General features: G+C 42.1%; 2 protein-coding genes across 5 annotated transcripts; both read left to right on the top strand.

Annotated features, from left to right (window-relative positions):
• The first annotated feature begins 1,686 nt into the window (after positions 1-1,686).
• igsf5a (immunoglobulin superfamily, member 5a) lies at positions 1,687-5,931 on the top strand. The gene is made up of 8 exons (XM_053846437.1): positions 1,687-1,732; positions 2,726-3,040; positions 3,486-3,776; positions 3,906-4,025; positions 4,944-4,968; positions 5,050-5,138; positions 5,217-5,272; positions 5,830-5,931. The coding sequence occupies exons 1-8, from the start codon at positions 1,687-1,689 to the stop codon at positions 5,929-5,931; spliced, it is 1,044 nt and encodes a 347-aa protein (XP_053702412.1).
• A 4,436-nt stretch (positions 5,932-10,367) lies between these two features.
• Positions 10,368-24,081, top strand: pcp4a (Purkinje cell protein 4a). 4 transcript variants are annotated; one of them, XM_053846203.1, is made up of 4 exons: positions 10,368-10,445; positions 21,087-21,138; positions 22,626-22,661; positions 22,837-24,073. In XM_053846203.1, the coding sequence occupies exons 1-4, from the start codon at positions 10,437-10,439 to the stop codon at positions 22,965-22,967; spliced, it is 228 nt and encodes a 75-aa protein (XP_053702178.1). In that variant the 5' UTR covers positions 10,368-10,436; the 3' UTR covers positions 22,968-24,073. The 4 variants fall into 4 exon arrangements, with proteins under 4 accessions (XP_053702178.1, XP_053702177.1, XP_053702180.1 ...); XM_053846202.1 differs by having other exon boundaries at positions 10,389-10,445; positions 21,081-21,138; positions 22,837-24,072; XM_053846205.1 differs by lacking the exon at positions 22,626-22,661 and having other exon boundaries at positions 10,392-10,445; positions 22,837-24,081.
• Positions 24,082-24,117: the final 36 nt, after the last annotated feature.

Below are 24,117 nucleotides of genomic sequence, written 5' to 3'. Positions count from 1 at the left end.
CAATTTCAAGCTTGGGCCAAATAAACACAAAATGGAATGTGCATATGCCGAGGTTTAGTGTTTAAAATGAAGCAAGGGGGGTTTGTTTAACTAAGAGTAAACAACACAAAGTTGACAGCAGGTCCTCATGTTCAGCTTCTCCTCAAAAACTCAGTTGTAAAGCTATTAATGTTTTACATAAAATAAAATGCACCCACGAAAATGATGCTGATAAATATTATTATGTGTCATACATACATGCATAAACAAGTATGTTGAACAACAACACAAATGATTTGCATGATTAGACATACATTAAAGGCAGTGTATTTTGCACATACGTCACTATTTTTTTATAAGTAGTTGAAGGGGGAAACAACTGGGTTAACATTGTAAAAATAAATGCTTTAATAATTACAAACGTCCATTAAAAGTAAAGGAAACCGACCCAAGGATTTATTTTGTTAGTTTTTTTCTTCGGTTTTAAAACTTTAAAAATATTAGATGTACATTCTTGTACCGTGGACATAACTACTGGTACAAAATTCCAAAACCGGTTCTTAGCTGAAAAACAAACAAAAGCAATTTACCATTGAAGCCATTAGACAAGACTCCACACTGACCCTTAGTGGTAATATTGGGGAACTGCAACTTCCAGCTGTACAAGCATTTGACTTACTTGAAACAGTGGAGAAATAAAAGCCGTGTTTTCCAGTGATTGTATCGTAAGTCGTGTTTTGTTTTTTGTTTTTTTTGTTTTAATTCAAATTCATTCTTGATTTTACTTGAAACTTACGAAGAATTGCGATGTTGTACACATGCGTTCATCATGTAAATGTGGAAACATAAACATTAAAACGGTTGTATTTTGCAATGGTTTTATATCTCATGTCTTGTCAATATTAAAATAATTTAAACTAGAGTGAGAAAAACAAATAGGTGTTCCATTTTAGATATTCCATCAGGAGACAACACAATTTCACCCAAGGTGAAACATTTTATATTTTATATATTGATATATAAAATACGTGGTGTATACTAGGTGAAAATAAGTAAGAAATACATTTATAAATAGACAAAATATTTATGTGTTTCACATTGGGTGAAATTGTGTCTCCTGATGGAATATCAAAAATAGAACACCTATTTGTTTTTCTCACTTAGTTTAAATTATTTTAATATTGACAACCGTATCATTTCTTACAATTCTCACGTGAATATTTTTATGGTAACTTGCCCTTGCATCCGTCCCAAAAAGTCCGCCTTCGTATTGAACGTCATCCTCACTTGCCCACATGCTTCACTCTCAGCTTGGCAGCACTTCAGAAATCCACTGACTTGTTGCGAGCTGATAAGAGCTCAGCCTTGAGAGTCAGGCGTGAACTTTGATCCCGCAGAGTTCGGCACTCACAGGTGGAGCAGCTCACCTGTAGTTTCAGGAAATGCAGCCCTGCTCTTAAACACACCAGCAGGAATCTCCCACCAGGTAAGTAGAGATTGTTTCCTTCATAGCTTATTGAAAAGATATTAAAAACCAGAGCAGTGACACGTTTAAATTCGTTGACATCACGTCATTAAAAAAAAAAAATCTTTTATGTTCCCGGTGTATTAAGGAAGTGCACTGGTCACCGTGACGCCGACAGTTGCCAACCATTGGTCATGAGAATATTTGTTTCTTTTTTGGGCAGAACTTGAACTGAATACAACATGAACATCCTCCCGATCATTTGGTTGATGCTGTGTGCCAGTGAAGGTAAGGTTTTGCCTTAGTTACACTCCCAGATGTGTTGCTCTAACTTAGAAATGTGTTATTCTGTATAATATATTAATCATGTGGTATCATGGTCTGGTATTTTAATTAAAATTACTATTGTAATATTTCATTTAAAAAAAATATATTAACACTATTTCCTTCAAAACCTGAAAGATGTCATTTTGTGGGAGAAAAATATTTTATAATAATATAAAAATTTATAATAAATCACACTCTCTCTAAAGTTAAAAAATACATATTGCTAACCATAATGGACACTTTACAGAGGCCCATATTGGTCAACTGACCACTCAAATGATACGCTTTACATCCTTGTCACACTTTAGTCTCAGAATAAATCAAAACAACTTTCATTCAACACTTAGTGAGCCTTGTGTGTTCGACTGACTTGAGCGTGAGATGCCGCTCCAAAGTCACATGACAACTGAGCACTCAGATTTGATCTGTTGCTCAAGTCAGTAAAATGAACCTTTTGGAAAAAAAAACCCTAAAAAGACTCAGTTCAAACGTCCGACAAGACAAATGAAGGACCAGTCCACATTAGTTGTGTTTGAGTTTCAGTCAAAAACCGGAGCTCTTGTTGTGTTTACGCACCTTGAGCAAACGCTAAAGTGTCTTCAGCTGTGATGTGAGTGGCGGCAGGATAGTTGAGCATTATTGTCCTGAATGGAAAGTTGAGTTCAGCCAGAGGTGAAAGAAAACACTCATCTTCCATAGATATTCTTTGGAACACTGTTTGCCAACAGAGGTGGCAGGCACTGGTGTGTTTTCATCTCTATATTTCCTTGTTCATCAGCCTTCACTTGTCAGCAGTGTCACCCACCTCTCACAGGACTGGGACAGAGATGAAAAATATTTGGTGTATGTGGATTTAAATAAGATGAGTCATGGTTCCTGAAAGTTTCATTGAAATCCACTCGTCCGTTTTTGAGTTATTCTGACCTCCAGATGTCTCACTCCTGTCTCGCCCAGTGGTTTCAGGCCAGTTTCAGTTGCAGCCTGAGAATCTCACTGTGCTCCAAGGATCCACCGCGCGCTTCACCGCCACAGTCCAGGGCAAGTGGGAGGTCATGACCTGGACGGTCAACGAGTTACTGGTCCTCACCTTCCGCGTCAATGGAGATATGTCCTCGTCTGAGCCTCAGTTCGGGGCCGGGTTCTGCACCAGTGGTGTGACGACTTGTGTGGAGTTCACCATCAGTAACATCACGCGCTCTCGGGCAGGGACCGTCATTTGCATGGTGCAGGGGGACTTCGGGTCCAGGACGTCCCGGCTCGACGTAGAAGGTGAGTTCTCTCAATACAACCAGCAAGTGACGCGTCCCTAGGAACTAAAATGATTGGAGTGCCTGCAGTCCCTCTAATGCTCTCTAGATGGCAGCAGTGAGCAGCCATTGTTCACTCCACTGAATATTAGAAAGTAGCTGTCGTGGATTTCACTTCTTTAAATATATATATATATATATATATATATATATATATATATATATATATATATATATATATATATATATATATATATATATATTTTTTTTTTTTTTTTTTTTTTTTTTTTTTTGCCGTGTTTTTAAGCGACACCTAACCTGTTTAAATATTTCATGTGAATGGTTTGCTTGGTAATCATTTGAGATGTGATGCAATAGGGACGGACACTATTTTTGTATCACTCTCACCCAATATATCTGGAATTATGACCCGCACGTTTGAACTATCCTCTCTCTCTGCCTCTTAGAAAGTGGTACTGTCAACATCTTAGGAGGTACTGTGATGGTAGCCGAGGACCAGCGGGTGGAGCTGGAGTGTGTCACCTCCGGCTGGTTCCCTTCGCCCACCATCAGCTGGACCCTCGGTGGCCGGACCGTGGACAGCAACCTTTACAACAGCAGCAGCGTTGCTCATGGCGATTCCTTTAACACCACCAGTGTGCTGACATTCCGTGCAGTCAGAAACACAACCGCTCAGTGTCTGGCCACCGTGACCTCTTTAATGGTGCCAAAGTCGAGCTCCGTCTTCATAGTCGTTGGTGAGACTTTCCTCCTCAGCCTTAAGAAAGATGATGTCACGGTCGTGGTGGTGGTGGTGCTGCTGCTGCAGGAGACACGCGGTACATCACCTACTGGACAGTTTTTCTTAAGTCTTCCTCTGTTACCAGATCCCAAACCTCCTGACTGGACCGTGCTGATCTCCATTGTCGTCTCCTTTGGAGGTGCCGCTCTGCTGGCTTTACTCATCATCGGGATAGTGTTCTGCTGCAAGCGCAGAAAAGAGAAACGTAAGATGGTTCTAGAGACCGTGTTTGAATAATGTAAAAGCACTCTTTAATCTGCTGTCTGTTTAAGCTCATTGTACTTTATTTTTTATATTGCACGGAATATACAGTGGTACCCCAGTTCTTGACCACAATCCGTTCCAGACGGCCGTTCGAGAAGCGATTTGTTCGAAATCTGAATAGATTTTTCACATTACAATGAATGGAGAAAGAAATAATGCGTTCCAAGCCTTAAAATAGTCTTTTGTAGGAGTGAATGTAGAGTGTCTGCTGCAGGTGCGCTGTTCCTCTATGTGTGTGGCCGCTGCATGTGGGAGGGGTTGCCGAGTGAGTGAGGTCTCTCCAGAAGTGAAGAGGTGCCCGGTGCGTGTCCAGCTCTGAATGTGCGCTTCTGTGCAGTTTGGCCTCATCCCTGTCCCAGCTCCAGCCCACAACAGGACATCAAACCCTGGAGTGAGCGCTCCAGCCTCGGAGGTGTGGAGAGCGAGCACCTCCCCTGTGACACTCTACCACGGTCCAGTGCGGAGACAGGAAAGGTTTTACACCTCAATATGAAGAAAAAACAGTCAGTAAATATAGCTAACGGGACACGTCTGCATACAGAGGCTGCGTTATACACAATAACAAAACGCATCTTGGGTCAGCTGATCGGTCCGCGCATGTTATGTTTTTTCCGGCTTTTTCGGGGGCGTTCGAGTTCTGGATTTTCGTTCGAAATCCAAAGCAAAAAAATCTCGAAATTTTTGTTCGAACTCCTGGGACGTTCGAAAACCGAGGTACCACTGTATTAATAAAAACCGTGAAGGACAATGATATTGACCAATAACAATAATGACATTTTTAATATATATATTTATTTTGTGCTGTCAGTGTTTATGTTGACTATTTCTCACACCACGTTATATTCTCTGCCTTTTGCAGAGCCGTCCTATCAAAATGAAATCAGGTAGGGGGGGCTCCATCTCATCATTATTAAACATATTCATACGTGAGCTCTGACAGCTTTTGTTGCATTCATTTGCTGCAGAAGAGTCAGGACGCAGAGCCAGCTCAGTGGACTGAGTCCACTCGGACGGAATCGAGGTCAAGTCAATGCAGCCTACATGACAGACGCAGGTGAGAGAGATACCTGCGCTAAAAGGATTCACAGTTCACTTCTGCCGCACCTGAAGCTAAAGCTTCCTTTGACCCCAGGGGTTCCACATGCCGACCACGCAGACGGTCCAATTGGTGGAGTTAGTTATATTCAGGTAAGTTCGAAGTATTTGCTACTTAATAGTGATCTGTTTACATATTCGAGTGACTACATGGATCCAGCGCAGCATGAAAGCATCATCGAGTGACTTACTCAAAAGTTGAGTTTCACCTTGTGGCTGCATGGTAAAGTTTGAGGTGCAAACATGAAACCAAGAGTGAACTCAGGCTTTGCCGATATATGAGGTCGCCTCAAGGATGTGCTCAACCAAATTTAGACGACATACACACACACATCACGTAAATACACTTTTCTAAGTGTATTTACCTTTTTAAGGTTTACCGATGAGTCGGGTGAGGAAGCTATTTAGCATTGTTTGATTTTGCCTGCAATGGAAATAGTATACGCCACAGTCAGAGACATGAAAGGGGATAATACAACAGTCGTATGTCAGCAATAATCCAACCCTTATGAAGGCAGTTTGGAGCTCTGGAAAAGCAGAAATGTTCTGAAAACTTTCAGCTAAATAATAATCTCAAGACAAAGGTGTATATAAATGTGATGTTGAATAAAGAAGGGATTGAATGTTACTGTAAATCGCTCTGTTTTCAGATGCCTGACGTTGTGAGTGAGGCGGGAGATTACTACAGAGGAGTCTATGACTTCACGGATGATTTTGGCCCCAGGAAACACAGGCACGCCACCATGGTGTGAAGACCTCTGCTTGCAACAGAACAGGAAGCTCTTGTATTGAAGACTTGTATAACGGGTAAAATTTGGGCTGTTTACTGTGTCAACAGTTATGAGAAACATCTTTTTTTTTTCTTTTTCTTTTGGCGAACAAAGTGTGATTTTCTTCATATATATTTTTTTATGACTTTGCAAAAATATTTAAATATTTCATGTGTTTTTTTATGCTTTTGTAGCTTATATTCCTGGAAAATCTTATCTCATACAGTTATATATCACCTACAACAAAATTGCACACTGTCTATTATTAATGGCCATTTCTTGAAACGCACCAATACAATATCCCATAATGCACTGCAACTGTTAAAGCGCTAATGATGCTTGAAGCCATACAAGTCAAAGACTTAAATCAAATCTGTATTAAACATGTTTGTGTGACTGAAAATTGCAGTAATGTTTTTTTTTTTATGTTTGGTCCAAAACTAAAACAGTGTTTGGTGTTGGGCCTTATATAATCGACAATTACATTATTATCATGTCATAAAATGATTATTACATTTTTGTTTGCACTTCAAATTTCTATCCATCAGTGCGATCTCTTTCAGTCTCTGTCATCCGCTTGGTGATGACATCACCTTGCATAACCTGGAAAGAACAGTTGTACGCAATTAAACACAAACACATCTATAGAACAAATTTGGCAAAGGAATATCCCCATATTCAAAACAAAGACCGAGTGAAGAAGTAAAAGATGTGGCGATACAAACCTTACATGAGTTATGTGGAGACACAGTTGGAGTTAAACAAGCTTTGAGGCGTGCACCTCTTCACGTCCAGTGGCCGCACATGCATCTATGCTGTGGATGATTCCAGTCGCCACCCAAACTTCTCAAGGCCAATTTGATGATGAGAACTCTTCTTCATTCACCGGACTTTCTTAATGTTGCAGTGGAACTACGTAGCACCACGCATGACTCACACAGTCATAGACGAATAGCAGATCAATACTCCTCACTGGAGCTCCCTGTTGATGAGTGGGACTGTGGCCAGCTGAAGAACGGTGTGGGACTGTATCAAACCGTGCTGCAGACAAACAAACAAACAGGCAAGCCGCGCCTCGCCTCATGCACACGTCCCTCTCAAAAGCCTCAAGTGAAACCCCCAAAAGATGAGGGTTCCCGGAGATTAGAGGTTTCATCCAGCAGTGTTCTTATCTCCATAAAGATCTAATCCACTTTAGAGGTGGATTATAACAACAGGATGATGCGCAGCATTAGAGCTAGAGTGTTGAGTGTGGAATGACTGAACGCCCAACAGCCAGTGCTCCATACCTTGGTGTTCGGAGATGATAGCAAGTCATGAATTAAAATCAGTTAAGAGCAGTTTTATCTCCTTATCACTCCCCATTAAAGGGATTAACAGGTTGTGCCTTTGCCATCTGATATTATGCCCATTTAACCAGAGCTCATCTTGGATGCCTCCGGGGGAGCTTTGCACAACAAATTCACTCAGTTATATTCAGATACTTCTCACAAGAGGCTCTGAGAAAGAATGGATTATACTCCCCTTGCTGGTGACAACATGCTCTTCTTCCTTCTCTCCTTGCTCCTCTTTATGTGTGATGAATTGACAATGAACTACAAACACATCAGCCACGCAACAGAGCGGAGGGGAGCTGGAGAATTCAGCTGCTCTTAAGGAACTCGACCAGCCAGTTAGCAGTGTGTACTGAAGATGTTTGCAGTGCAAAGGTGAGAAAATGTTGGATACACAAGTACACAATGCAAAGGTTGAGTCAGGTGCGGCTCGGTTTGATGGGAACTCTAACCACTGGAGGTGATCACAATGAAGATGGCAGTTTCACTGGATGTTTACCAGCCATCTTATACGTCAGACAATCTAGTCTTTGGTCTAATCTCCTGCCTTCGAGAGCACAATGTCAAAATAAAACACAAAGATTTACTGCATGGAACGTGGCATTGATGCAACAAGGTGCTCATAAATCTATGGTGTGAACTTCTCAACTGGCCTGACTAAGATCAGACGTCAACAGGTTGGTCTGACTGTATGGGAGAGATTCAAATTTCTCTGCGTCGAGCTACACTACTGCTGCACTGCACTGCTTCATAGCTCAACTAAGCCTCTCGACTATAACCGGACTATGTGATGTGCCACTGTGCTGGCTTCAACAGCAGCAAACAAACAGCTCTGTCTCTGTCGGGCTACTCGCTGCATGTAACCGTGGTCAGTAAAGACAAAGCAATGCAGCACTGGAGCCTGGAACATGACACAACACAACAAGATAAAGGCAAACATTTTGACATGGACTTCAGGAGCCACTTTTGGGTCCATCAGACAGTTTTATATACAGCAATCCTGAAGCAGTTTGTCCACAGAACTGTTGCTTGCTGGTTGTTTTATTTCTCTTCTCATTTCTTTTTCTTTTATTATTATTTTTTCTTTTCTTTTCTTTGTCTCTATTAACCGGGGGCAGATCATTAAATTCCCTTGGGGGCCACTTGCTGTGAGCTTTGTGAGGGCCCAAAGACAAAAGGAGAGGCGGAAAAATTTTAACTTAAATATGAATTTTTTTCCAAAAACAACTACATAACAAGAAGAAAAATCTGCTGAGAATATTTGATTATAGTCTATCTTTTTTAATTCTGTATTAATTACATTATTTATTAATCTTAGTGGTGAAACATGGTCTTGGAAACATGTATATGGCTAAATACGATATGTTTATTCTGTATATATATTTTTTTTGAGGGACAATAAATACAGATAAAATGAGCATAACTCATTGAAAGACATACATTTTAATATGACTATTAATATGAAGAGCAATTGATGCACAATGTCGGGAATAAAGGAAATAAAGACATAAATAGAAGTCATAGAAGTCCAATAGGAATGAATTATGTATAAAGTATAATTTCTCTTGTGGTTTACCTCAAGAGGTCAGGGGGCCCCCCGCGCTTCCCTCACCTCTGATCCCTTGGGATGGTTGCGAGTGAAAATCCCAGTAGGTTAGCAGTTTCTGAGGTCAAACAACCAAGCCACATTTAAAGTCTCTTAAATCCCTTCTCTTGGTTTCAACCTCAGCAAGTTGCCTTCAGCACTCCTGGGTGCATAAATGCAGAGCGCTGCCACCTGAGTGGCTGAGCAGTGATTTGCGCCATGATATAAATCCGTGATTTATGTTTGCGAAGTCCAGGGCTCTTCCATTTCACCGCCTCTATTTAGTTTTCCTGGCTGAAACAGTGGTGCAGCGGTCCAGAAGGGCTTTTACCAGTCTTTAATATCACAACACTCATTCTAACATACTCCATTTTCCATGCTGTGTAGGAATAACTTCTTTTCCTGCACTACTTTTGCTCTGATGCAAGGAGTTCATGAGATTCTCTGTCTTCTGGCAGTTTAGATAAATCAACATTGAGGTTGGCGAGTGATCCATTTGCTCCGCAGCACAGACCCACAGGGACCATCTCTCTGCATGCTGAAGCCCAGAGATTAAAATGTGGCTGATTTAGAGTTTTCCAGAGCTGATTACAGTACACACAGGAGGAGGGAGGTCTGCATCAATCCCTGCTCCGGTGTGAGAGAGAGCAGATCCAATGGAACCTGTCGAACGGTATATATCTCTGGAACTGGTGTGAAAACACACATGTAGATATGTTTCATCTCTTGTGACATCGGCAATGATGGTGGGGTTGTGAGTCACCGGACTAGAATACAGCTCAGAGGTCCGGAGTTCTGCTGAGTGACGCTCTGTGTAAACATCCTGACTCATTATTCCATAAAAAAAATGCAGTATGACTGTAAACTGGTTTATTAAGATGAAATTATGTTGTGTCATTAAAAAGAAATAGATACATTTTTTCTGGAGGGTGTCTTTTTTCATTTCATAAATGTATTCCACAAGATTCTCAATAGAAATAGTTAGACAACTAAGCTCGAGTATGAACGATATAGAGACACTTCATTCAGAAAATGTTTTTCTTTCAATTTATTTTGAGGTACAGGAAGCGAAATGACAAATCCAAAGAGGATCAAACCAATAACTTTAACAAGTTATATTTTGAGTTGAACTAATAATGGAGTGAAGGGTGGAGAATATGATTGGCAGCTATTTGTCAGTAATATTTACACATGATCAGTTTGACGGTGTGATGCAAGAGGGCTGCATGAAAAGACCGCATGTGGCGCCCGAGCCGCACTTTTGTCCTGGTGAAATGAGGCGCCACAAGACGCGGCCAGAAACCAAACATAGACGGTTAGATCTTAATGTCTGCATGTTCCAGTTTAATAGACTCTCAATACAAAACATGAAGTTGCGTAAGTCTCTCTGGAGAAGAGGATGGTCCACACAGGGAGGCTGCTCCTCGCTGGTATCCGAGCCAGGGGGTGTGGTTGCGGGAGCGGGGCGTTCTCTCGTATAAAGCCGGGCGACGCGAGCGAGCGCGGCCCCAGCTGCGCACCGTGGTCAGAGCGTCCGTCAGTCACACGCCGAGATTAAAACCGCTGCCATGAGCGAGGTAAGTGGCCACTTCTCAACTTTAGCCGCGGGAGAATGAAGAATTATGGCGGCGGACCTTATCATTATTGTTGAGAATAACATTTTAACCTCATAAAAAAATCCATTCTATTAGAACTAAAGGAACAGAATGGATCATAGTGAGCTAACAGCGTGTAAAACGCGAAAACCTTTGTGTTTTGACGGAAGGTGTCGACGAGAAACCCTGGATTCTAGAGGTGGCTGAGTGAGATATATATCTCAGTCCCAGTGTTCCGTCTACAAGTTACAAGTCAAACGTACAGTATGTGAAAGTTGACACATCTTATTTTGATATTAGAAACCGGTAAATGGTCGGCTTCTTGTTATGAACTTGTATTTGGATACAAACACTCTCCAAGCATTGACGCACCCTATAGATAAACAAACGTCACTTTCAAGTTCAGCTTCATTGATCAACTTTATAATGCTCGTTATTGTACTTTATATAGGACTTTTAACATTCAGGACACAAAGTGCCTTACATTAAAAAAAAAAAAGAAAAACGTAGAATTATAACCAGACTACATCTAACAGTTGAACATGACACAGAGCAAACCAGTGCTTCTTTATTTGTCGTAACATTGTAATGCCAATAAACTTTTGTATTTTCATTTTCCTCTGCTTATTCCATACGTCTGTGGTGGGGCCACGTTATATACTGTGACCATTGTGTGGCGCAGTCGAGCCAAAAGTTCGGAAGAAAAAGACTCTCGATTAAAAAAAATCTATATCCCGATTTGATATTTTGTTGCATTTTATATTATTATTCTATTAATCATTAAAGCACTCTTTAAGAAGGTATTTTCCCCAATTTATTTTGATTTCAAATTGGATGTCTTTTAAGATAAATATTTCATATTTAATTCAACATGTCAGTGTAAATATAATGACCTATGGACACTATGTCATCTTTACTGTTAGTTTCATTTCAATACGAATTAACAAGGAGCACATTATCAAGTCAGAACTTTATGTAGTCAAAGTTAATATGAACTATTCCTAACATAGGAATTTCACATGTGAGAATGGACCATTTTGTGTATCTTGCAGAAGCCTGTGATACCATTTGAAAGATTGGTTTCCATGTGTTATTTAACAGTTGCAACATGAGACAGACTTTGAAGTTGCTGTGTAGATTGTGCGTATTATAGGGTTCATTTGGGATTGTTTTGTTATCGATGGATGAGGGCGAAGGAAGAAGGACTGCAATAAATCACAGGATTCACTGCAGATAATGATGAATTCGATGCCACGGCATGAAGATTCAAAAGGGACCCTTCTCCTTTTTAAAGCGTGATCTCTGGCAAAGTGCACATCGTAAAGATATTGAATTATTCAAAGCTCCCTGCTAACCCAGAGAAATGAAGCGTTTCCGCTGTTGAAGAAAAAGCTGAAGCTCCACTAAGACCTGTTTTGGATGCCCCATGGGAGCAGGCTGACAAAACGCAGTGCTCTGAAGGCAGATAATGCTGCTTTCATTTCTGTGGAAAAGGATGAAGCTGGATCTTCCTTCTTTGCACAGGCGTTCTAAAACCTCTGAGCAAACCTGCAGAGACCTTCCAAAATTAAACAGCGTATTGAACAGATGCCTCATGATGAGCCTTTTTCATTCTGAGCTGCCATGATTAATCTTACTGCAGACGGTGCACTTAGCGTTGTCTCTTGGTTCCTTCTGTTTGGCGCGTTCAGGGCAAAGTTCTCCTCTTATAAATAAGATATTATGAAACTACTGCTCAGAAAATCCAGTTGCTTCGCATGTCAGTGATGGATTCACATGCCTGAGCTGAGGCCACAGGGACGTTGCTCATGATGAATAATTCAATAAAAGAAAAATCTATCTTTACGCTCTATTGTTCTTCTACCAAGTTCTCATGTCAGTCTACGTGTGTTCACTGCTACTGCTGCCACATTTGTTTTTCTTTTCCTCTGGAGTGCATCACTACAGCTCTTCCTGTGAAGTTAATGGTATCAATTTGTTCAAGGTTGTAGTATGAAGATACATGTATGTAGTTGAATGACCAACAAAAACATTAAGACGGTGTTGTGTTAACTATCAAGTGCTTTCTTTGGTGCTGGGGATGTGTCATGTAGCAATGCATAATCCAGACCAGTTCTACCTTTAAGGTGATAGAAAATCATGATGGGAAAATGTTTTTATTCTATTACATATGTTCAACTGAATTCTGTCACTACATTATGCTTCATGAGCTCAACCGTTTTGAGATCTGTCCTATGCATTACTGGGGTCTGTCTCAAACTTTGAGTTTATATATACAGTGCGTGTAGACACGGACACATCTCTCGTACTACAGTTCCTAACGCCACTGACCGTTTTATTTTGTGGTTAAGTTGTCTGCGCTGTGTGTTGTGTTAATATTTAAATAAAGGTCAACATATATTGGCGTTGTTGTGAAGTTTTCCAAGCTTATACTAAAAGCAGGGAGCGGTTTTTGGTAAGGCAGCCACGCTGTGGAAAATTCTTCATGTGTTGATCACTGATCTGATCCAAGTCAGACAAGCATGTCTGATAACTGAACTGGACAGGCACATAGCCTGAGGTTACAAAACCACCTCTGACTGAGAGTTCAAGTAACTACTTGGGATGGTTAACCATCATGCAGCCTAGTATTTTTATTATGATTTTCAATATTTTTGCCTTGTTGCGCTTTTATTTCCATCCTCCATCCTTATCCATTGCTGCGTCATTGGGGCAGCAGCTTCAACAGAGGGAAGATCCCTTGATGCTCCCTGGCCAGTGAAGAGATATAACCTTTCCTCTGTTTCTGAAACACCTCCAAAGGGAGGCGCCCAGAGTGCATCCTCATAGGTTGCCCAAACCACCTCATCCTTTCACACGAACAAACAGTGGCTCTACTCTGAGTGACAGAACTCCTCAACTTATATCCTGCCACCTGTCAGTCATTTCAGCCGCTTATATTCAGGATCTTATTCTTTCCGTGATGTCCCAAAGCTCATGACCACAGGTGAAAGTTTGGTCTTTTATTTATGCCGCTAAAAGCGTTTTAATAAAGCCAAAGCATTCAGGCCGTTACTTCTACTATGTTACTTTTTTCGGTGGCATTTTTAAACATCAAGATTAGATGTTTAAATCTCAACATGAGGATAATAACAAATCACACCAAAGTATTTTAAACTGGTTTCACTACAAGAAATCACAACCTTTTCTTGCTAACCTCCAGTTGCATATTCCAAGCTTTTCAAACACACAAACCTTAAACAGTAACCAGACACTGTTCTGGCATTTGAACGTTTACGTTAAGGCAATTTCTACCGATGCTCCTCTGACCTTCATATGAACGTACAGGTGTTCTATCACCCACACATGTTTGAGTTTTCCGTGACTCATGGCCCTGCAATGTCTTGCTATCCCTCAGCAGCACCTGTGTAAGAAAGATGGGAAGCCTGCAATTTTGTGATGAAACTTATGACTCAACTGAATCTAAGATGTCAGCATGAAAATAGAAATACCCACAACTGGAGACTCATCCCCCTCAGCAGAAGCCTCAGGTTGTTGCGCTTGGCTTTAATAATAGCACTCACTGGAGGGTTGGCAAACGTCTGCACTGGCAAGATGACTCAGCTCTACTTTTTCTATTGGATCTTCTCTGGACCATTAGCAGTTTATTTCCGTGATGGCTCATTTCAGAGATGATCATTATCACCTCATAACGGCTAAACTGGCAAAACCATCGTGCGGTACGATGTTTGTGTTGCAGTAACTCAGCACACAGTGAAGGCTGCCTCTCCAGGCTTGAGAACTGGGAAACTTCAGCTCTGTAACATCTTTGCGAAGAGTAGACTAGCTGTTATATGTACACTTGTATATGGCCTGTTCTGCCAGGGAGCTGTAGATCACACTGAGAAGAGAAGACAGAACAGTCGGAGTGTTGTTTGAGGATTTTCTAAATAATTTACTCTCCTGTGACTAAGCTTTATTATTTATGGCTATGATCCCTTCCTTCACAAGTAGGCACATGTGTAGTAAAGGGAATAAGGCAGTTTACCTGAAGATGGGAGTGACGGTTTCTGATCCAGCTCTGTTCTTGTCTTCCCGTGTGGTGTGAAGCCACTTTGTGTAGATGAGTACATTTTTTAAGTGGTTTGTTATGCCACCTTTGCTGTTCGTGGATTTATATAACCGATGTATACATTTTTAATGCTCCGAAGACATCGTTGACCGAATTGTTAAAGCAGCAGCAGCAGCTTTTATTTGAGCAAATTTAAATTATTAATAATGGAAAAGCCCTCTTTTTTTTAAACTGATGCAGTTTGGGTTCTTTGAGTTTGAAGAGTCCCCACTCTACTCTTGAGAAGTGGGGTCCGGGGCACGGATGTAGCACACATGCCAGGTCTGTGGGTGGCGATGTAACGTTCGAACAACTGACAAAGATGGCATTCGTCTTTTCAAGTGAAACATGAGCGTCATGCTACAATATCTTAATAATGTTTTTAATGTTTATGCTGTTATTATGAATCACAATTACCTTCAGGTCGACTAAAAGAACAGCAATATCGGCGTACAGACCCTGCTTATTCCTTCAGTAAAGAAAACTCTAGAGAGACATATACGCCTTTATAGTGATAAAGCATTTTACATGAAACAAATCTCGTTTGATTTGTTGGGATGGTCTGTTGTTATGAGTAGTAAATAATGATGATGATGATGATGATGATGATGTTGATCATCATCATCATCAGCACGCAACCAGTCAAGAGAGTCTTTATGATTTCATGGTTATTCAAGAAACTGCAAGCCAATACAGTAATTTCCAGACTATAAGCTGCTACTTTTTTATCGTGGTCTGAACCCTGCAGCTTATACAATGACACAGCTAATATATCGATTTTTACAGGCTGAAGAGCGTTGTGCTGCCAAAATATTGAGCCTGAGCCATCACATGAAACCGATTTATTGACCTTAAAGCAACTGAGACCGACGGTGGTGTCGGAACCTCAGACGCGTGGGCAAAAACAGCGTGTTTCGAGTGCTTATATGTCAATAAAAGATGTGAGGAGTTCATGATTCATTTTTAAGCTGGGTGCACCACTGACCTTTCTACAGTGCAGACAGCACCATTGCACCTGCGGCTTATAGACCGCTGCGGCTCTTGATTGAACAAGATCTATTTTCCTTCTTAAATTGACTTATATTTGTTAACGTAAGCATTAACGTAAATGAATGTATATACGCTTAACACCTATGGAACTTTTGTAGTACCACCTCACGTCTGAGGACAGCAATCTTCCTCCATCAGCTTCATTTCATCTTGTCAAGCACCTGTTTTTATTTACTAGCTGTAATCTGAGCGACAGCTATTGTCATCTTTTGCTTGGCAAAGCTGGAGTCAGTCCTGTTTCACCCTGACCTGACCGTGTTCTCTACATGAGCGGCGGGTGAGTCCATGGGGCCAACAAAAAACTGGTCTCGACCAGTTTATAGAGCAAAAGAGACTGAATTTATTAGGAGGAATAATAGGAGATACCAAATTATGGATGAAAAAAAAACTTGCTGAATGGGAAACAAACTTTAAACCACTTTAAACCTTTAGTACTTGGGCATATGGACCTAAAATAAGAGCGGTACGCTCAAGAGTTCATGGTGTTTTACTGATCTCAATGTTACTTTTGCTAAGAGTGACATGCAAAAGCTTTTAGTGGTCGACTCCGGCTACAGTTTGACACGCCAACACCGAGTCCAGAGCGAGGTAGAAGATTTGGCATTAATAGCTCTGTAATTATGCGTTAATGTAATTACAGCTTGCTGTTCTTAAGTGCTGCTTGACATTCCACTTGTTGGGTCTGACAGTCCGTCTTGCGATGGCAGGAATATTTATCAACGCTGGTGCAGAATGAAATGAACGTAATATGGCTCTGACTCTGAGTCAAGCTGTCTTGCCATCAATGCATTGGCAGCTAAGTGGTCTCCACGCTGGGCTCCGCGGCGCACACACCACCGCTTGGCAAAGCCACTGGTTTCATCATCCAAAGTGGAGCGGAGGCTTTTTATTAAATGAATGAGCAAAGAGCATTAAAAGTTGCTGATCAGTGTTGAAAAGCCCCTGTTGAAATCGAGTGTATGGAAGGGATTTTATGAAACTGTTTTTTTTTCCCGCTGACTTCAGATCGATATAGGTGGTGAAGAGGCCGAGCGCCCCGACATTCTTTGGTTGGTTGGGGATGATCTTATCTGGTGACCCTTGTATAGACACATTTTAATCTGTGATTCTTCTTAATTGTTACACAAACTGACCTTAATCTGTCCTTAAACAAAGGCTGGCGTAATCTGTAAATCATCTAAAGAGTGAGCCAGAATTAGGACTCGCGTTCGCCATAACCTTACACTGTGGACGGGGTGTTGAGGAGGGGTTAATCCTCGCTTTAATGCCCAACATCAGGGAGTGCTTAGGTCGACACAACATATTGAGATTACACACCAAGATAATGACCAGCGAGCGACAGGCAGTGGGAACAAATCTGGCATCTGCTGCCAGGGGTTGCACTAAACCTCTTAACCTGGGTTCTCAATGAAGGGTTTTATACTTCTAAGGATGAAGATGAGTTACAAGCAGTAACACAAGTTACAAGCAGGCTTTTAGCTAGGAAACAGGGCACACAAAATCCCCGCCTCCAACTCATAACCCCGCCCCTAATCCCACATCCTAACAACTTGCTTTGTGAAAAAACCAAACTGTCTATTTGTTCCAAAATAACTTTATAAAGAACAAATAAACAAGCATCTGAGTCAAATAACAAACGTTAACAGACATGAACTCAGTAACTGTTGCCACATTGAGAAGCAGGGGTCCCCTGGTCAATTGTTTTACTTGGGGAGATCCAAATATTCCTCAGATTGGAAAGCAATGAGTTAGTTTTGTGAACGATTGTTTAAAGTTTGGAACTGATCTGCACTTGACATCCCGTCAATAGCAGTGTGCTTCCATGCCGCGAGTGTTGCGACTCACGAGATTATGGTGGTAAACAAATATGGCGACTGCGATGGCCAAAATACGGTTGCGAAAAGGTTCGAATCTGCGAATTTGGATCATATTCTGCAAAGTTACTGGGCAGAAACACAATTTAGTGAGATGACACTACGAGTTGAACATTATCCAGTGTCCGGTTTTGAGTGGTGGAGGGCGTCCATTTTTCATGTTTTGCAGTTTAGACGCCCTCTAGTTAAAAGCCTGGTTCCAAGTCTCTTTATAGTGCTGAGAGTCCAGTCCATGTCTTCACTGGCAAATACAATCATTTAGCAACAGCAACAAAGATGTAGCTGTATTCAATTAGGTGTTTAAGTAATGGCACTGCTGGGCATCTGTTAGTTTTACTAAATTCTGAGTTTGTGCTTCATTTGCTGACCACATAGTGGACTCATGACTTTAGTGGTTGATAATAGCATAGGGACCCTTTATTTTTTTTTCTATCAGAGCATCATTATTTTACACACAAGAGAGGATACATGACTCCTATGTCAGGTTCCTCTACAGTACTTTCAAGCTCTGCTAGCTGAATTACCTTGAGTTAAATAATACCAGATCGAAGGTAACTCAGGATTTATTCACAAACATTCTCATCCGAGGTGGCGACTTCTTGTTTATGGTTCCTCTCTGAATCATATTTCATCACCTTGCCGGTGCCCAAATACCATTACAACCAAAATATAGCACCAGTCGAAGGAACATTTATTAAAGTAATGGTAGCACATTCACAGATGGAAATATTTTTGGTCTGAACATTAAAAACGTTTGAAGTATCCTCCGTGTCTGACATCATAGTGGCTTCCAACTCTGAGTTCTGTTGTCTCTCACCCACACTGGTCCCTTATTCCAGTGTAGAGTAGTAATGATGCTGGGATGAGCCGCCGCTGACCCACTTCTGCTGTCTCTTAGTTAAATTGTTAATAGATCCTGAGTGCAGCATGGTATCTCTCTGGGGGGAACGAGCTGCTACAAGACCCAAAAATAGCCCTTCAGACAGTGGGAGGATGATTTATTTATTTAACAAATTCCCTCTATGTCCACACCAACACCTGGCAAGATTTAATCTGAGAACCTGAGAAGCAGTGGACTCACTCTGGACTCTGTGCCACACGCAGATGGCTCCCAAAATATTTGGAATGCTCATCATTTTAGCTACAAACAGACCACTCATTAGATTGTACACCTTTTTTTCAAAATACAGAAAATTGCGGAGTGTAATAAGAAGGTGGCAAACATCGACAACACCCCCCTCAATCACCAGTCCATTTCCCTGCATGAGAAAAGTTCCCTTGGAGCAAAATGAGCCGCACCAGCGCTCTTTAAAAGAAGTATTGGTTCTGATAGTCGACGTAATACCCAGAAGCCAGAGTTTTAAGAGCTTTATGTTCATGTAAACAATTGTTTTTTTTTTATGTGTGTTCATTATTATAAGTAAAGGAATGGTGAAATGCGTTTAGCAAGATGTGAACTAGCAACCTTGCGTTCTCATTTACTGTGCTACAATAGTATGGAGACTAGAGGTAGGTAGGTACACACTTTTGTTACCAACCTTGGTTCTCAGCTGCTACTGGTTCACGCAGGAAGCAGTGCAGAGAGAGGTTCTGCCCTTGTAAATCACGGTCATCCAGTGTCCAGGGGATTTGAGCTGGGTCCTTGTCTTGGTCAAAGGCGGGAGCTCCAGTTGTTAACTGCCCAACTGGCTGAGGTGAAGTCCTGATCTGGCTGAGATTGTACCATGGCGCCCGCATCAGTCTGGTGAAGTTACAACTCTGTGGTTTAGTCTGGTCTATGTATAGTTCCATGTAGTTTATCTAATTCTTGTGAGTATTATGTACATTGAGGAACAGAATTGCGGGATGGTGGCGTGAGGTGCAGCAGTGTAGAGACAGAGAATGGAGAGGAACCACCCAATGACCCTGAAAACATGAGCAGCACTAATGATCCCAGCAACACTGTGAGCACAAACCCAACACAGCAGCTGAATCTGAATCACCTGGTTAACATGTGGCCCCTCAACACCACAGGATGTGCTGGTCTTCAGGAAGATGGGTGGATCAGCTCCCGCTTCTAATGAGAAGACAGTGAAGGTGCGAGACCTGTCTGAGGACCTGCTCCGCCAGAGTGGTGTCTTGGTTTATTCCAGGAGCTTCCCTCAGGAATGCACAGCAGAGAGTCAGGAGGTCACAGGGTCCAAATCCTGAACCACATCTGCTCATGTTAGTTCCCTCAGGACGGAAGCTCTTATGTAATAATGCCCACACCTGAATAGATAAACCCCACATCTCCAGCTTCTGAACACCGGCAGATGAACTGCGGTCTGGGACCAAATCTGGATATCAGGATCTCACCCTCCCTCCTGATCCTGCTACAATTCTAGCTACAAAAATAGCTCAACCCTAAATTATGATTTTATCTCTGCCACTTCTGGCGCTAAAGCTCACCCTCCCTGCCTGAGCAGGAGATTTTTATAAGTCCAGCCTGAGGGTGGGGACTTTTTAAGAACCTGAACGAGCCCAATGCTCAAGCTGCATTAGCTTCACTCCTATCTACGGTCCGTCTGCTCCATGAAGCTAAACTGCTGCAGCAGGAGCGGTGATGAGACACAGTGAACGGATTGGAGAAAGTCAAAGGGAAACTTGAGACGTGAGCTGCAGCTGGATATGATCCTTGTCCGAGTGCATTTGTCTTGATTCCTCGGCGTGCAAGGCGCCTTCACTGACTGTTCTGAGCGCATCTGTGGCTGGACATCTGCGATGCTCAGCACCTCTCTGTGCGGCTCTGCAGCAGAGCAGAGTCCAGCAGGTGGACGCTTCCATTCCTGCATGTAGACAGTTGTCCTCTGATCTGGTGCACATCATCACAGAAGATGAGCTCCATCTTTGTTTGCTGGGTGACTCACATACATCAAAACACTGACATTTGATGTCACAGATAGATCCGGCAGATAGAAGGAGAGAGAGAGAGGGGGATGAAGGGAAGATGGATGTGTGAATTTCTGAGTGCCCTAAATCAAATTCCCAGTGAGTGATTGTATAGATGACAGATTCATCTCGGGCAGGAACCTTCTTATTGGCCGTGATGCAAAAATGATCGGGCTGCCAAAAGACTAATTTGATTCAGTTGAATCTGCTGCTTGTTCCAGCCGAGTGGGGAGGAGGGGGGGAGCTCTGGATCAGTTACAGGTCCTCGACAGAGACGGCTCCAGCCACCCGAGAGATTTAAGGGTTTCTTTTTAGTGAATATATTTCATTTCAATCACCCATATATCTTACAATTCTATGTAGAAGATGCAGATTCGGATTTTCCGAAACCTCATGATATGATACACACCATGACATCATTTGATTCACACATCGCTGTGAAAAAAAAACAACTCAATTTCAGGATTAAAACTGCAAGGTCATTATTTGTTTTATTTGAGTCTTGGTTGAGGTTAGCCATTTGTTTTGGATGGTTAGGGGTGTGAGAGGTACACACACACACACACACAAAGATTGGAGGTCAGAGTACGGCAATATCCTGCCTCTCCACTATCTGCTCATAGAACAAGGATCATGACGCCTCTGGTGTGTTGCCCATTTTGACGCACATCTTCTCAGTCATTCTCATTTTCGTTGCAGAGACAAGCATCTGGAGCGACGACTGGAAACAGCAAACCGTCTGCTGGACAAGGTAAAGCCCCTCATCCATTCACACAAATCCATACAGTAAGATTATCAATGACATCATGATCAAGTCCCCGAATGGTGTATCAATGTGTGTCACGACGCTGTGAACGCGTCAGAGCCAACTACTTATGCTGACGACAGCAGTTGTTTTTAGCAGCAGGAAGGAATAACAAGATCTCCTTTGCAAACTGGGCCACGAGATGGTGTCATTCAAATCCCTGCTGCGAGAAAGAGAGGAGTTGGCAGGAGTCTTTGAAAGGCATAATTGGTGCCATCCCGGAAAAAAAGAAAGAACTGAACAAAAACTTTGTTCTCATTCTGAGACAACTCTTCACATCTTCTGAGCTCAGGTGAGGCAGCGTGAGTCACTGGGAAGGGAGGCGAGGGAGAGACTTTTGAAAGAGTTTCTTGTCAGAAATGTTGGAAACAGTTATGAAAGAAACAGAAATGTGCGTAGATTAGTCTGCGCTACCAATGAAATGGAAAGTAACTCATGGATACTCGTGCTGGTTGTTGTTATGAGAGCTGAAAAAGTGTAGTGTGTGAGAGAAAAAAGGTTGTGACTGAAGCTGCGTGAAGGAAAGGAGTGGGTTTTTCCTGAACTGGCTCCTGACAAGGCCGATCACTGTCTGTGGTGCTGAATTAAAGTCTCTCCTGGAGGTTTTTTACTCTCTGTAGAGGTTCAGTACAGTGATGACATGAATGCAGAGTACAGCTCGCCTGAGAATGGGTCTATTGTCAGTGACTTCATTTGAGTTCAGGGCCACGATGACGTGTCTTAATACGTTTAACTGAGGTGCGAAAACATGGAAATGAAAAGATATATATATATGGAAAATAGGGGAATTACATGAATATATTCATGAAGATTGGGAGAATTTTTGTTGAAGAAAACAGGAAACTTCCCAAGAGAGGAGTAGCAGTGGCGGTTGCTCAATAGGGGGCGCTGGGGCATTTTTGGATGAATAATCATGAGTTTTTACTGTTTTCAGTGCAGTGTGCGCAACAACATGTCAGGTATGAAACATGTATCATGATGTTGCTTGTGGGGCGCTGCTACTACTGCTACCAGAAATTCAGTCTGAGTCTTGCGCCTATAAATGCAAAAGGCGATGTCTGAATGTGGGAATGACACACCGCCCCCTGGATTCTTGGACAGTGATGAGACCTGCCTTGCTGTAGAGGCTGTGACAAGACAGAAGAAGTATGAAGCAAAACAGCCAAGGAGGCTCACGGATGTGATGAAGGAGGACCAGATGAGATGATCAGGATGGGTTATGGTGGAGCAGGCTAACATCATGATAAAAGAGGAAGACAGAATTGAGTCCGTTTGCTGCAGTGGTGGGTCCAAACCTGGGGGGCTGTGATGTGGCTCCTGGCTCTGAGCTGCACTTCCTTCAGCCTCAGTTCCATGTCAGGAAAAAAACAAGACAAGCAAACAGAGCCTGTGTCCAAACAGTGTGTCTCTTTCATTTCATCCCCTCACTGAAGGACGACCAACAGTCCAGCAAAAGGCTCCAGCCAAGAGTAAGTCAGCGACACGGAGAACACACTGAAGTCACACCAGCATGAAGCACCTGATCACCTCCTGCATGGCGAACACGCTTGAGAAACCATCTTCCTTTCCTGTGATGATGAGTGTGAACCTTCATCTTCAAACCTTGTGACTCTCTCCGTGTGTGTGTGTGTGTGTGTATCTCAGATGAGAAGAAGAACAACCTCCCTCAGGACTTCGACATCGACATGGAGGACCCGGAGACGGAGAAGGCGGCCGTTGCGATCCAGTCACAGTTCAGGAAATTCCAGAAGAAGAAGCAGGACCTGAAGTCGTAGAGGCCACTGGGCGTGGTCCTGCATGCCAGTCAAACTGCATGGTCAGTGCGCTGCCTGTCGAGCTGACAGCTGTGTGTCTCCAGCTCTCTCCTCTAGTCTCAGCCCTTTAGTTTCCAGCTTTGTCTGTTACACGTCATTTATCATGGATCTCTGCATCATAAATGTTCAACCAGCAACTTGGTTTGTCAAGTTTTTTTTTTTTTTTTTTTTGCCGTGGACGTGTCTGAGCAAATGAACAGATGTGTTCACAGTTCTAAACAACAAACAAAAGAAAGAATAGTTCAACACGAAGCGATGACTTTGCTCACTCACATCACGGATGTGTATTTTGGAAACTTGTCTGACGGAGGGGAATGTGAAGCTACAACTGCACGTCACTCTCAGCAGGTGTCAGCGAGGAAGAAGTCCACAGTCTTGTATTTATTTCCCTAAAAACCCTGCTGCTGTGTGATGCCATGAAGGCGTGTGTGTGTGTCACTGGTCTTCACCTCACTGATGAAGCATGTTGGTTTCAAGTTAACACGTTTAACTGCTTGATATTTAGTAATGAATAAAGACTTTCACTGGAACTTGGTTTTTGCGGTGGTGCCGATGATCATTGTCGTGGACAGATGGTATGTTGTGAATAAAACTGTGGGAAAATAAGGAGGAAACACACCCTGGTGAGTGTTTTTTATTTTTTTATATATAGTCACGGAGATGAACATTAAGATTTGAGTATATGTTGAATAAGAATCTGACTTCCTTCTTGCTTCTATCCACTAGAACAGCAACTTAAAAGTATTTTAATGTAAATGCGCACACAAAGTTATTAGAAATAATAGAAAACTTAGTGTAAAAGCAGTGGTGGGACTTACAAGTTAATTACGATTAATTAATTACAAAAATATTTAAGCATTTAATCATTTTAATTTTATGTAAATTAATTTAATGTAACAGTTTGCTCTCCAGACAACAGGGAACCTTTGTAAGTGCAGGAGTTCCTGGTCCACTGATCACACTGATGCACAAGACACGTGGCAGCTGGGATGATAACAACAACAACAAACATGGAGGAATCCCTGAACAAAAGCAAACAAAAGCATCTGTTTGCTTTTGTTCAGGGAGGTTTTTCACTACACAATGGCCAGAGTTTCCACTACTCTGAATG

The sequence above is a fragment of the Synchiropus splendidus genome, chromosome 17 (genome assembly GCF_027744825.2).
Source record: "Synchiropus splendidus isolate RoL2022-P1 chromosome 17, RoL_Sspl_1.0, whole genome shotgun sequence".
Lineage (NCBI taxonomy): Eukaryota > Metazoa > Chordata > Actinopteri > Syngnathiformes > Callionymidae > Synchiropus > Synchiropus splendidus.
This window is presented reverse-complemented; position numbering and strand designations above follow the sequence as displayed.